Source organism: Leptosomus discolor, chromosome 16, assembly GCF_034619465.1.
Source record: "Leptosomus discolor isolate bLepDis1 chromosome 16, bLepDis1.hap2, whole genome shotgun sequence".
NCBI classification, from domain to species: Eukaryota; Metazoa; Chordata; class Aves; order Leptosomiformes; family Leptosomidae; genus Leptosomus; species Leptosomus discolor.
In genome coordinates, this window is record NC_141406.1 from 9,487,353 (window position 1) to 9,502,911 (window position 15,559).

At 38.6% G+C, this 15,559-nt stretch overlaps 1 protein-coding gene across 1 annotated transcript in view; it reads left to right on the forward strand.

The window, feature by feature from the left end:
* Positions 1-15,559, forward strand: part of GALNT9 (polypeptide N-acetylgalactosaminyltransferase 9) — a 153,018-nt gene that overhangs the window by 133,940 nt on the left and 3,519 nt on the right. Inside the window, exons 7-9 of the mRNA XM_086474153.1 lie at positions 3,393-3,578; positions 6,984-7,121; positions 9,779-9,874. Coding sequence (XP_086330279.1) covers positions 3,393-3,578; positions 6,984-7,121; positions 9,779-9,874 — 420 coding nt within the window. The remainder of the gene's footprint in view (positions 1-3,392; positions 3,579-6,983; positions 7,122-9,778; positions 9,875-15,559) is intronic.

Consider the following 15,559-nt stretch of genomic DNA (forward strand, 5'->3'; position numbering starts at 1 on the left):
AGATGAGTCATATGGAAGTTGGTTTCCTCTCCTCTGAAATGTGTTTATCTGGAGGGATTTGGACATTATTTTATGCTCACAGGTAGAAATAGTTTGTTTCCCACAGTAAGGCAGTTTAAGAACTCCACTTGATAAACGCTATCTAGATGTGTGTAATTATTTTTCTGGCATAAATTCATAGTACGGTGTGGAAAGATATGGGTTGTTTACTACTGTTAAAACGGGTCACTAAATACAGTTTTAAGGATGAAAAGAGGAGGAGAATCAACCAGTTTCAGGGGCAACCACTGACTCACTTCTCTCTTATCTGTTTCATGCAATAAAACTTTCCTCATTCTTTCATCCTTCGTTGTATTTCAGAGACTTCTTGTACTTAGAGGCAGACAGGCAACGGTTTTCTGAATCACGCTTGTCTTTCAGTTCTGCATCCAGCAGGGAGAAGGTGCTGCTAAACCTCCCAATCCTCTTGATTCAGACACAAGTCTTGAGTTTTCATCTAAATATCACATGACTGCTCTTAGCTACTGGGATCTTGTCCAGTTTTGGGTGCTCATGTTTGGTTGTATTACTGAAACTCTTTCACTTTGTGTAAGTTTAAGTAATCATTGGGCTGGAGAGGGAGAGGACAAGAGCTTCAATGTGTGCTTAACAGCGCACTGAAAGAGTGTGGGGATAGAGAGTTGTGTCTGTGCTCCATTGAACAGCAACTAATCCTTATGAAGTGAAACAGGAGACCTTGTCTGGCCTGAAAAGAAATTACCTATATTCAAGCAGCTGTGGCATTTGTCTGGGATATGGAAAATTAGTAGCGCAATGATGTACACCTGGTGATACACAAGTATCTAACTGCCTCCTCACCCCATACACCATACACCCAGTTCTCTTTCTCTGGGATTAGAAATCCCATCCTTATCCTGGTAAACATCCTCCACTGGTGTTAACAGTTACGTGTTCCAAGAAAAAGCAAGTCACAAGGGGTAAATCAGCATCTTCGTAGGAAGCAAAATTTCCTTGCATATTTCCTGGCTGTTTTCTTCCTTCCTTATCCCTCTTCAGCAGATTTTGTCTCTTTACAGAGCAAAATGGAGCTGAAGGGTAGGGGAAAGAAGTGACTGAATGTAAATGTAAAGCAGTCTAGACGACTGCAGATGGGGCGGTCACATCACAGTGCAAATTCAAGCTGACTGCTGAGCACTGAAGATCCTGGCTGACAGGGTGAGCATCATCTGGCCGAGGCTGCTGCCACCTTTTTTTTTGCTGTTTTCTTCAAAGCCAGGTGTCTGAGTTCCCCGTGGATTTCATCTGGGGATAATTTATCACTGATAAATAACTGTTTGTGTTGAATTTACAGATGAGCTTAACAGTTTCCTTTAATGTTGCAGTTTAGTAGCTTTTCCATTTCAGGTTTGCATGAGCACTGGTATTTGAAGGAAATAAATCTGTCACTCAGATAATGTATTTGGCCTTGCTACCAAAATATATAAATAAAAATTGCAAGGTCATTAGCCATATCAAAAGAAAGAAAAATGTGCCGTGCATTAAATAGCTGACTTCCAGGATGGGTTTGGCAAATAGCAATATACTAAAGTGTACTGCTTTCTTCTGATCATGAAAATCAATTAATTCCTTTCTTTTTTGTAGCACTTCCCCTTTGCAGTGGAAACCCTCAGCATATATCGGTCCAAATTTATGAGCAGTGTGTTTTTCAGTGTAATTCATTTATCAAATGTAAATTCTAGTGGCTAGTGATTTACTACAGAACTGTTTGGAAAGTAGGAAATAAATATTACCTAACAAAGTATTTAAAAAACCCAACCAACCAAAACAAAACAAAAAAAAACCCCAAAACACACCATCTAGAAGAAGAGATTTTATCTGCCACTTCCCAAGCAATTTGTCTTTGTCCCTGAGAAAGCAGGCTAGGTGGAGAACTGCCCCACTATTGTTCTGGAGCACATCTTGTCTGGAAATGAGCTCTTATGCTCAGTAAAAGGCAAATTTGGAAAGCTATGGATTATTCCTTATACTTTAATAGCTTTCATTTCAGCTAGACTATAGTACTAGATGCAGACCTGAGGGAACTGAAATGCACAAGCTTCACTCATTGTGCATCACTCCAAATCTTGCTGATTCAAAGAGACAAGTCTTCTTTGTTTCCCACCACAGAATTCAGACAGTAAACAATCAAAAGGAGAAAATTGCATAGTATGTGTATGGTGGCATCTGGGAAGGGTGGGTGATACAGTCTTCACTCAGCCCCTTTTATCCATCTTCATCAACTTGGGATAGAGAGATAAGAGGTCATTGATTGCTTCTTATGTGACCAGGCTGCAGGTAAAGCTATACAGGATAGTTGCACCAGAGGTTTCTTCTTTCCTCACTGCCTGGCAGGTAAGCAGCTGAGAGGTGAGAAATGCATCTGCTGTGCTCACATCCTCTGCCAAGTGTGGCAGTAAGCCTCGTTGCTAAATAAATGCACATTTTGGTTAATGGCCAGATTCACCAAGACATCCTGCGCTGGGACTCGTGTCTTTATTCTTGGGTAAAATTTCCATGGGATGTCCTGTACTGACCAGGTAAGTCAGTGCTTGTTTCTTACTGGTGAAGGTAGGGCAAAGCGTGTTTGTAAAGGGAGAATTGCTGTGCTGAAAATCAGCAAAGCCTGCAGGGGCTACATTAGAGAAAGAGAAATAATTGACTGACTCACAATCAAAGTCTAAGTTTCCGTAATGAGAAAATAAGTGTGTTTCCATGTGTTGTTTTTTTTTCCTGTTGGTATTGTGCATGTGAGTAATTTGTTTCCTTCTATTTCCCAAATGTAATGTTCAAATCCCCACATAAAAGGCTCTGGCGTGGAATAGGTCATATGAGATGCATATGTGTGCTAAACGTGTATCAGATTCTTCAGTCACATTTAAACTATTAAAATTTTGTTAGTTGATTTGAAGAGCTGATACAGTAACCCTCACATATAGGTGCCAAACTAAACCAGAGGACATAATTGATTTTTCCTGAAGTTTCAGTAATGAGCACTAGGCTAAATTAGTCCCTATGGTAGAGGTTACCCCCTTATAATTTGACTTCTGCCTAATGGTTCCAAGAATAGTGACATTATGGGGAAGGACTTGGGTATTTATGGCATCTAAACTTACATACCTAACACAGCCAGCTGCATTCACCTCGGAGTCATCTATAGTCAATGTGCAGAGAGAGGGGTTTCACCCCCGGAGCAGGTAAATCGGGCGGTCGTTCTGAACCCTTTGATAGTACGCATCTCTAAGTAGGGAACACCCTACATACAGCATCTGAAAAGAAGCAGTTGTATTGCCTTAAAAAGAAAACAAAAACAGAACAAAAAAATCATGTAATTGTTTTTCCTCCAACTCTCCCAGGTCTGGCAGTGCGGAGGAAGCATGGAGGTGTTACCCTGCTCTCGTGTGGCCCATATTGAACGCACAAAGAAACCCTACAACAACGACATTGATTACTATGCAAAGCGCAACGCCCTGCGGGCCGCTGAGGTCTGGATGGATGACTTCAAGTCGCATGTTTACATGGCGTGGAACATCCCCATGGCAGTAAGTACAGGTCATGCTCTCTCCTGAACAGAGGCAGAAATGTGGCTGGCTGTTCCCAGTTAGCTCTTTGAGGTGAACGGTGTTACTGTATAAAGTGGGCTAGGCTTAGGGGGAAGAGTGTTTTCACGCTGATGCATGCTTAATACGGAGAGTTCTGCCATATAAACTTCCTTCCTCAGTGTAAGTTTCATTGTACGCTCAGGAGTGGTGACACAGATTTATAATTTAACTAGAGCACGATGTTTCAGGTTTATGTGCTTCCTCAGAAGTCATTAATTTGGGATGCCATTAAACTCTGAGGTGTTCATATGCTACAGTGGTGAGGACTGGAGAAATGTCCGTAAATAAATATCATCATTCATTGTGAGACTCAGTAGACCTCACCAGCATAAAAAACAAAGTATGCGATAAAAGAATCACACATTAACTAGCTTTATTGTCTACAGGCTGAGGGTTGCAATGTGGACGCATTCTGTTTCTTACTGTGCATACGAATTGTAGATGGCATGTGGGAGCCTGTAGGAATCCATGTAATATAAATATTAGATAAACTGTGGGTTCAGTTTATCACTTTATTCTGTAAGTATATCACATGCTACATCTCCACTGAGCATAATTCTTGGAGAGACGAGGTATATGTTATATCCCAGTCAGGTGGAAGCTGACTGCTGCTGTATTCTTTAGTGGTATTTGCATCCAAATTATTCATGTGAAGGGGCACAGGGAGTGCAGCTGAGGGGAAGCATACTCTGATCTGGAAGTAATGATGATTTAGTTAACCTTTATATGAGGGGTTTGTCCAGAGCTGATTGAAGTAAATGGAAACAGAGGTGTTCCTATCAGAACAGGAAAATACGCCAGCCCAGCAGCGTCTTTGTGAATATTCAGTAATGATCTAGAGCTCATCAAAGTCATGAGAGTCTTGTCAAAGACTGCATCAGATTTAGTCCATGTCCTAAATGTCTACTTGTACTTTGGTACATCAAAACCCATTTTTGTTAATTCCTGTTGTAGTTTTGAAAATACACCTAAAGGAGCAATGTTTCATTCTTTGCCATGTGATGTCAGAATATGTTCACACGTGTCCAAATTTCACTTACTGCTGTTCAGCATTGGACACCGTGCAAGGTCTCTGTGAAGATGTGTTTTGGTGACTTCTTTTGGCATGAGAGGTAATTGCAAGGAATTATTTTGCCTTAATAAAAGGCATTACTGCACAACTACTTGCCCACTGAGATTTCCGTGATAGTAGGAGGAAGACAAAGCAGTGTCCATCTAAGTTTTTAGGGGTATTTTGGCCCTGTTTGCATCCATTTGGTAAAATGGTCAGTTTTAATAGGAGACGAAAAAGTAACCTTGGTATATTTGTTTGCTTGATGCTGTCTGTAAATGAATTCTGAGAAGAGACAAGATATTTAAATAAGCATTTACACCAAAACTTTATTTCCTTTAATCTCTCTGAGATTACTTATTGATGTAGTTTTCTGCACTGAGCTGTACAGCAGTGCTTTTAAAAAAACCCAAACAAACCACTAGACACAACTACATTAAGAGACATAAAATCATCAGAAATACTGAACATTAAAATTTTCTTTCCATAAAATAAATTGATTGATAAAATGTGCGTCATAAAAGTAACACCATCAGTTCACAGGAAAAGGAAAGTAGTGCTAGTGTTCACAGAGTCATTCCAGTGTGGTATTCAATCTAGATGACAAAGAAGTACTGTACTATTATAAGCCATAACAAAAACCTTCTGCAGGAGAACTCGAAACCTTACTGCCCAGTTAAAAAGACTACGTCCACATACTAAATTCTATGGACACCTCATTCTTTTATCGTCACACTGTAACCTGCACATGATGACTGCAGCTAGCAGACAAGTAAGTACAGCATTTTCACAGCTGCCTAATGTGCTGCTCTTGTGCTCTGCAGAAATGGCACTGCAAACAGGGCATCGTGCTGCCTCATTTTAGAATAGGGCAGAAAGGAGGCAAGTAAAATACATATTTTCTCCCAAAACGCATCCAAGTTGACCCTTTCGTAACTCTCACCATCTTTTGCACAACTTGGTCCCTTTCAAGTTATTGAATATTTGTGCATAATGTATATCTAGATTAGCAGATGATCTTTGGGCATATCTACAAGATCATATTCCCATAACCTTCAGCAGCAGGTCAGCATAGCTTTATTTTAGTTAACTAAATATTTGTTAAGCCCCTCTTATGATCCATTCCTCGACAATTTTAGTGATAAAGGAATCTTATACTGAATGATTCATTGTACTGAGTACCTCCAAGAATTGCTCTCCTTCCATGTAGCCTGAAGTAGTATGTAAATTAACATTCATTTGAATGGATGCTGGATAGAGAGCTCATGACAAAGTATGCATCAGCAAGCAGCAGTGAGCACAGCAGACTTGTGGCAAACAGAAAAACCTGTTCAGTATTACACTTGTATTCTCTCCTGAAAACTAAGCATCTGTTGGGGATTCTAATAAACTGAGCTAAGATTTGCTGCTGTCTTTTAACCCTGCATTAGACATAATTTGTAAAATGTACGGAAATCTTTCTGGAGGAAATGTACGAAGCACTTATGACACATCTACACAAAACTCCTCAGTTTCAGTCCATTTGATTCATACAGTGCCAGAAAAAGTTTTCAGATGAGGTAACTCTTGCTGGCTGTGATGATTTATAATTGTTTAAATCAACAGACACAACTCAGAACCTGGCATTTTTTAAATGGCTGTGTTCGATCATATTGATTTGACTCTTCCAGCCTGTGTTTTTCACGGGATTTGTATTCAAACATGAATTAAATTCTGAAGTAGAATTATAAAGAAGATTTTGAGTTTAACTGCATTTTATGGCTCAAGTCTGCAAATGAGCTCCAGTTCCTCTAAAAACTGAATGCTGGTCTATGCAACCATTTAGTGGAGCTTAATGACTTTTTGAGCAGCTCTGCTCTGAAGTTGTAACAGGTCTATTCTGATCTCATTTACATTAGTACATACCCAAGGCTGTTACTAGAGTAAACCATGATCGAGCTGCCGTATCTTAGATCAGGATTACTGCCTAAATTCCTAACAAATCTGAAAGCAAAGGGGTTCAGGTTTGATTGCAAACATTCAGAATTGCTGTAAGTAACAACATTCTTATTGTATTATTCTTATTTTGATTTATGTTTGTTTTTTGCTTGTTCATTATCCTGCTTTTTCCACTGACTTTCATTAATATTTATTGTCTGCTCTCAACAGCAGCTGTTTGAGCTGCTACTTACAAAAGAAAAAGAAGAGAGGGAAATACAGCTCGGTATACAAAATGAACTCCAATTTAGTTTCAGTAAAAGAAACAACTGTAAATTCATTGCAGGAGATCTCTTTGTTCTTCTTCTGCTTTGTAGAACCCTGGAGTTGACTTTGGAGACGTTTCTGAAAGAATAGCTCTACGACAGCGACTGCAGTGCCGGAGTTTTAAGTGGTACTTGGAGAATGTCTATCCTGAAATGAGGGTTTATAATAACACAGTCACTTATGGAGAGGTACTGTACGTCTTTGAAAATACATCATGGCTGCATTAGAGCAGTCCTTTCATCTTGGTAGTGGGTATCAGGATGTACAGAGCAATTTCAAGTCAGAACAGTAGTAGCAGCAGCAATGTCCTCCCCTACTTTTAATCCACACTAAGTGTGGCTTTGAGAAGCACTGTCCCTGTCATTGGAGTATTTCAGATGAAATCATTCTCACGAACAATGATACACAACCTCCTTGTTTTCATTTTAAAATAGAGCAGCTCTGAGAACATAAGTTTGAGGTAATTGTTTTCCCAAATACAATGCCACAGCCGTCATCAGGAAAACAGCAGCAGTCAAAAGAGCTAAAATAATTACAGGTAATGAAAACAGTTGAGTTCGCTGAATCTTTTAGGTAAAGAACCACCTCTTTTTTGGGTTTTGCCAAACTATTTGAAGGATTACATTCACTTTATTAACGCATTTTCACAGTCCTCCTTTTTCAGAATAAAAAGCATGTCATTTTTCAGGTTATGAGGTGAGGCTACCATTTGGCAGGTCTTTATCTCATTGTGAAAAAATCATTACAGGAAAAACAATGTTGCTGCGTTGTGCTCAGATTCTGTATTTTCATTGTCACTTGTGTACAGTATCTCAGAACACCTGCTGGGAGATAGCTGAGTGGATAGGTTACTTAGCCCTCATAAAAGGCTGAACTCAAACCTGTTGGAAACGTGTAGACATTTCGGTTCACCTCAGCTGTCTGGATAATTTCTTTCTCTTCTGTCAACCAATCAAAACTCTCACATATGCTTGACCACAATCTTTAAAGAAGTCAGACACGCCTTCTGTAACTCTTTAATCACGTGCCTGTAATATAAAGACTGCTGTCACTTATGACTCTGAACTGGGGCGAAGCTCTAGGAGCTCTTCTGCTGCATAATGTTTTTTCAGATTCTGTTTTAATTGTCTACTTGAACTACAATTAAATCCAAAGGCAATATATTTTCGCACAAGACAACTAAATGGACATTATTCCTTTCTGTTCCATTTGATTGACTTCATATAAAAATAAGTCAGGCACTTCAGATAGTGATACAAAGTGCAAGTTTTATTGCATAATATCACTTTGCATCCTAATATAACTATCCCTGGCAGTAACTGAGGAAAGACATTTAGTAAATTCAACAGGAGCTATTAGTAACTGTCAGCTCTGAGAAGGCCGTTAACTGCGAAGAACATCGGCAGAACTGCCAATGTTGTGTCAATTATACCAGACGGTTGGCAAGCTGGGCTCTAAAAAGAAGTTGGTTTCTGTTGAGTTGTCACATAGAAGGTTCTTGAGTCAAACAGGAAGTTTAGTGATGCAAGTATCAATTCATTAAAATTTATAATAAAATGGAGCCACAGAAGCTATTTAGCTAGTATAAACTGGCATAGTTCCCTTTCAGTCTTACATGCCCATAATGGAAAAAATAGAGGCTTCATCCTAAATGACATCAAGCTTGTTATTAAATACTTTCTCTTCTGGTTATTTTCCTGGAGGAGAAGATGTCTGGATTTTAGTGTGTTTAAAGGAAAATAAATGTATTGAGTAGATGTGAAACAGATTGAAATAGTAGTAAAAATACATTTCTTAGTGAGTCAGCTCACATTTTTATTTAAAGCTGTTTTATAAAGCCGTCTTTATCTTCTTTAGCCTTTATAGTACCCAAGCCATAAAATAAACCTCCTAAAATTTCACTGTTGGTGAGCTCCCTTAGCCGACCAGATTCCTTGTTATGCTTGTACACTATAATATGAAGGATTATTTAATGATTTTTCTGACACCTCATGCAGCAGCTATTTCTATATTATGGGGGTGACCAGGCAAATGCTTCAGTCTAAACCAAAACTGACCTGTTGACTGTTTCAAAATATCCATCTAAACCACTTCTTATTTAAGATACCTGTAAAATTTTTCTGTGTCCAAAATATGTGTGTAATACTTCTAGCCTGAAGAGAAAGGCAGGCCTGAAATTTCACAAGAGCTCCAGCCCATTTTATAGACTCGTAAATTCTTCTTGCCTGGGGAGGCACATGAATTTTTTTACTTCATTGGCTCTCTGAACTCACATTAACTATATTGAAAGCCTTCTGACACTGTTCATCATTGCTGTATCCTTTCACAATGATGTGCTTTACATCACTTCTTTACATAACCATATACAATATTCTCAATTCAAATACATTTTTTTCACATGCTTTTTTGTTTTCATACAAGCAATAGGAGCAAATAAAAGGATGCTGCATTCAACACCAGTCCTGGGTAGTTCCTATGCCATTTGATGAAGTCACATTCTCAACATATAGGGTCAAAATTTATATTTACACAATGGTAATTTGGAGCAAAATTTGGCCTGGGTTTCTTAGAGTGAATTTTACGGGGTTTTGATCCTTGAGTAAGTGCTGACAATGTAACTCTGACCCAAGGTCTGTAAAGACAGCAGGTTGTCCAAATAACATCTTTTCCTGGAGCAAATTCACTATTGGCATCCTGTCATATCTGGAGAATAAGCCTGTGTTCCTCAGAGTTTTATATACTAGTTGTTTCAAAAGCTGTAGTGCAGCTAGGATTTAGCTAGATTGGACTTGCATCGTACAGAATCATTTCTAATACAACCATTTTTTTTCTGATCTGGTTATAGGTACGTAATAGCAAAGCTAGCGGCTACTGCTTAGATCAGGGAGCCGAAGAAGATGACAAAGCAATCCTTTATCCATGCCATGGAATGTCATCTCAGGTAAATGGTTAAAATTCCATCATTAATGAGAAACTTTTAACTTTAAAAATTGTCAGAAGAAACAAAAAGTCATTTGGTGCATTTGAGTTGAGTTTGGCAGTATATTCCTGAGTTGCAAAGGGAAACATCTGGCTTTACTCCAGTCTTTTCGGGTGCCCTTTCCAAGCTTGTTCAGTGTGTGAAGATGCCAGGAAAACAGAAGAATCATAATAATTTGTTTTATTAACAGAGATCCACTGAAGATTAACAAATTTAGACAGTTTGTGAGTGAGCAGCTCTTCTCATTATGACTTGACTTATTCTAGGAATAGTACCTCTCTAAATTAACTGTTTATTGGTCCAATAGGCTCCTATGCAGAAGCGATTTAGGAAACTCCTGCTGTGATTCCCCAAGTAGGCAAAAAGTTAAGCACATATTTAACATCAACTTCAAAGAGAATTAGGAATATCTCTCAAGTTAATACTTTTCTAAAATAGAAGACTTTTTTTTTTTTTTTTTTTTTTGGTCAGTCCCTGTGTGTACTATTATTTTCTTACAGATGTCCAAAGGTTTTAAAATGACATTTCTTCTTTCCATGCTCATAGTGATGTTACTTGTTTATTAAATACAAGTTGGATATTATTTAAATCCAGGACTTGAGCTTCTTCTGAAATGCAATTCTAGTTTCTTCTGAAGTACCATCTGAATCAAAACTACATTAATGAACGTTGTCATGCATAAATAAACTCTGACCTTATCACAGACTTAATTATCTGAAGTTCATTCATAGTTATATTGATTTGGAGTCCTGGCTCTTACATCACCGTGGAGGCATAACAAGACTTACAAAATATAAATATTGCCTATTGTGCTTAATTGCAAGCTGGTGAAGAGCCATATCTTATTAGAGCAAAGAGAGATAGACAGTAATTCCTGCTGACAAAGTGTCCACCTTTGGCGGGATCATTATGGAACATTTGACTGACACTTTCCTAGTAGAGGCAGCAGGAACAGCCTTTGAATAAGGTAATAAGAGTGTTGCTTCATTAGATGTAAATGAGATTTTTAAGACTCTAGTTAGAGATGTCAAGGCACTCTGAGAAAGTTCAGTCTCTTGATCCATTCTAATTTTGACCAGAAAGTTGCAAATTTAAGTCCTTCCGGTCCTTCCTTTGCAACATCTAATCTATCATCGTGCTAGCATTGAGGAGAACAACGAAATAAATGGTTCTGACTGTAATTTAAATTTGCAATTTAAATCCTTAACCTACTTGTTTGCCTCCATGACTCCTGTTTCATAGAATATACTTTGACTTCCAGGAGAAGAAAATGGATGAGGGTATAAGTGACTGTGAATTTATTTGAAAGGAAGTATGATGTGCCAGCTTCTCCTGACTAACTCTTGTAAATTTGGGGGGATAAAGTAGCTCACTTCTCAGCATCCAGCTCGGACCGATTTTTTTCCATTAAGGAACATGTCCTTTTCCTTTTGGTAAGATGTAACTACATTGCTAGTAGATGATGCCTTTTGAACTGTGGGCCCTAGACTAGACACTGGGCAGCTCTTCTCAGGTGCAAATAACGGTAGATGAAGTATTTACTACCCAAGAAGTTGAAGTTCGGTAGTGACCAGTTAAATCTTTTCTGGCTCTTTTCTGCTACAGGTCTTCAGTATCCTGTCTATGTGAATTTTCTGGAAAAGCCTTAAAAGCTGCCCTTAGACTTTAAATGACAGCCGCACACTAGAGCCATTTTGTTACTAGCACTGTATAAATGCATAAAAAAAAAGAAAGTCACTCTTCCCAAACGGTTAAAATCCAAAGCATCCCCTGTGTGTGAGAATTATAAAAGTATGGGAAAAGCAAAAAGTTATTCTACCAAATCATCCTGCAGCACTTTCCACATGTTTGATTTCCTTTTTTTTTTTTTTTTTTAATAAAAAAAGAAAAAGGGAAAAAGTTTTCATTCTGTAAGACACACCAAACAGAAGGCAAAGGTGATGTTTTATCTAAGTTGAGTATTTCACAGACAAGCATGGGTTGGAGCCACTCAAATGCAGCCAAGTTAATTAATGATTACACAGCTGGAAAACTTCTATCATCTCACCACAATTTACAAAATTAATTCAGTATGAGAACCACAGCTGCACAAACCCTAATCAAGGATATTCAAGCACAGAGCATGAAAGGTGTTGACAGCAAGTGTTTTAATATATTAAATAAACATTTTTAAAGCCCCTCTTCTAATCAGCCTGGGTGAGCATAGTTGTCTGTTACGTTTAGCTTTCAGTTTCTGACATTTTTCATCTCAAGCATAGGGCATAAAATACCCCTACTGAGTTGAGATTTGGATTAGTTGTACAAGCCTACTGAATATAAATGAATATAAACATGGAACTCATTTTTACCAGTTAGGTTATCACTGATGCTTGATATATCCTACTAGTGTGAAAGCTTCTCACTATTTGACTACAGTCTTGTTTGGTTTTCATAGTTTTCAATTCTGACAAGCAAATTAGCAGTGATTTTAATATACGTATGGTTCCACTGAAACCAAAAGAAGTCAGTCAAGTATTTAAAGAAAGCTGAGGTAGGAATAAGATTACTGTTTATCTGTAATAAAATGTTATTTTCTGATACCTCTTACTCCTCTATTTCCCTTGCATATTGCATACCTTTGAATGGTGTTGTCCTGCATTACCAGTGAAGAATAAAACCATTCCACCATTACTGCTCCGTGAACAAAATGCTGTTCCCTATATGTATTCGCAAGATCAGTTTTTACTGTGATCAATCACATCTTTTCAATGACATCAGATTTTAAATTTCTTTATTCAAACAGGAACAAGATCTTTTATGGCTGCTCTGGAATGCACTTAGCCTGAGTTTACATCAATGTAGCTTAATCAATTTGACTCGAGCTAAGTCAGTGTAAGCTAACAGTTCGGAATATCCAGAGAAGTTTTTACATCAGTCTAAGCTGATTTCAAAACTTGCTTTACAGAAAAGTAGTGTCAGTTTTATATGTGTTCATTAGATCTGCAGTTTTAATCTAATCCCTTTCAGGAAAAAAGGTTTGCAAATACTGTTGAGAAAGCAATAGGAAACAGTCCAGGGCTAGAGGAAACTCAGAAACAAAGCAATATATTGGGGGTCTTGAACGGCCTTGCTTCTGCATGTGGCTTGTCTTGTACAGTCACCTGTAAAGCCCGTTGGTTCTACAGCACTGCATAATACCCTTTTGTTGTAAAATAAATTAAAAATAAAAGGCGGGACACACATGGATGACAAAACCCGCAAAAGTGGAATGTGTTGTTCTGGAAGCTTCTTAGAGTGGTTATAGGACACGGAGGTTTTGAACCATCTGAGAGCACTTATACCACATCAGTGGAAATATTCGCTGCCTCAGAGTCTGCCTTGAATGCTGTGATGTGGAGCTGATTATACGGTATGTGAAAGAAGCGAAGTTAATAAAATGGCATCCTGGGATAGAAGGGCCCCAGTGAACAGCCTCCTTCTCCGCCCTCCTCTCTTCTCTTTTCACACTGAGAGAAAGAGGAGGCACTGCTGCTGTGAGAGAGAGAACTCCCTCGGCATTGAGATCAAGCAGAAAGAAGGAAGATCTCGACGTTTGGATTCCTGGCGCTTGCAGCTATGCAAACAGATGTAATAAGAGGAGATGAAAGGCTTTACTTGAACTGTTGCTTGAGGGCAGATATTTAACATTTCTCTTGGTAGAGCTATGGTTTTCGAGAGTTGCACACTGGGTAGCAGGTCTGATTGCTTAGAGCTGAGTGGATGAAAAGGTGGTTTCTTAACTTGCAGGAAGCAGTGGGTGAGATTCTGTAACAAACCTGGAGGTTTGGTAACTGTTTCTGTTGTGATCTGTTTGTCTTATGGCGACAAGGATTCTGGAGATTTAAGGTATTTGGGATTCCTGTATAGCTCAATTTCTGTGTCAGCTTACAGCTTACCTTAACCTGCAGGGATGAAGGATCATTAAAGATTTCCTTGCTTGTTACAAGAGTGAGAGAGAGGGGTTAAATACAGTGTGGAAAGCTACCAGACCCACCTGTGTAACTGTTTCCTACAAACAATTACCTGTTGTTATTTTGTGCCTTTTTTCACTTCACTGGAAATTAGCAAGAATGGATTTTCTGAAGTCAAATCCTTCAATTAAAAGCTGGCATTTACTGATGCTCCTGGAGGATCACCTTCCTTAGGCAGCACCGCTCACTATTTTTAAATCAGATATGGTGGCTTTGATAAATAACCTTTGACATATCTTCCATTCTGCTCAGACTTCTGCATGTGGAAGGGGAAACTGTCCTGTGTTATCATAGGCACAGCAGATAGATATCAGGATTAGATCTAGGACCATTTAATAGAGCACTGAGCTTCAGTGTCGTTTATGTGGATCCTTCAGCTCTTCTCAGGTAAAAGAGAAAAACTGAGCGAAGGTCCATCCCCATGTGAGATATAAAACTGTGTTTCTGTTCTGCAGCTTGCAATGGGAGTATGTAGATACCTAAGGCTCTCAGCCCATTAAGACATGCACAGACTTTTTTTTTTTAATAAATGAGATTGGACATTCCTCAATAAAGGGGACTTTGTCATTTGATTTTGGCTGGCTGGTGCTGGGAATGGATTTGGCGTGATCTATCATGCCCACAGTTCTAATGCAAATTCAGAGGTTATTTCTCCTTTGGTATGGTGGTGGCACTTAAGATCAAATCTGAACACAGCAGGTGCAATTCTCACTGTTTCATTGACTCTGTGTGCCAGTTCCTACTTTCTAGACTACAGTAATAAGCAACTTGCTTTAATGTTTATTTTATGTTTATGTTGTCTCTAGAAAGCTATGATATGATGTCTTTGGAGGGAGATGTTATTAATTGTATAGTAGTTTCCTGAACCTTAATTTCTGATCTATTTTTGCAGGGACTAAAACTTTACTATATACTGTGGTCTGAACTGAGATAGTTGTTCGTGAGTGTTGTTTTAGAATTTTATTTTATTTTAGGATGAGCTCAAGTTTTTATGACTGTTGGAACTCTTGGCAGAAAGTACAGGCACATGAAAATTATGCCCATGATATTCCATTTGTCTCATCATTGTATAGATACCAGTTTCCTGCACTGAGCCATGTTCAGCTGTGGTGAGCTGTCACACAACTGAATGTTTCAATATTGGAGATAGTTGAGTAGAGTTAGTGCATCTTCCAATGCTAAGGCCTAAGCAGAAATGGTAGTTTCTGCCTTGACAGGCTTCTGTATAACAAAGTCTTTCCCAAGTACGCGACTGCTGCGATGCAGAGCACACTCAATTCTGGGTACTGAGATTCTAAAGACAAAGAATATTTTAGACCATTTCAATATTGGTACAGGAAATGCTGCTCATCTTAAACCACAGGGAAAATTGATCCTGTAGCTCATCGTAAAAAGTGGTTCTGATTAGATAAGACAAAGCCAACCAGGTTGCTAGGGGGTATTTTGGGATATGGAGAGGTATAATAAAGACTGCAAGATGAACACATTTCCCAGTCAGTCTAAGTTTCAGCCGTGCCTACAGTTCATTCAAACTCTGCGGAGTACGCATTAGATATGAGGAGTGTGAAATACACAGACAGGTTTTATTTAAAAAATAAATTCAAAAAAAATTGGGTGGTTTGCGGGTTTTTTTTCCTCTTTTATATGGGGAAAAAAG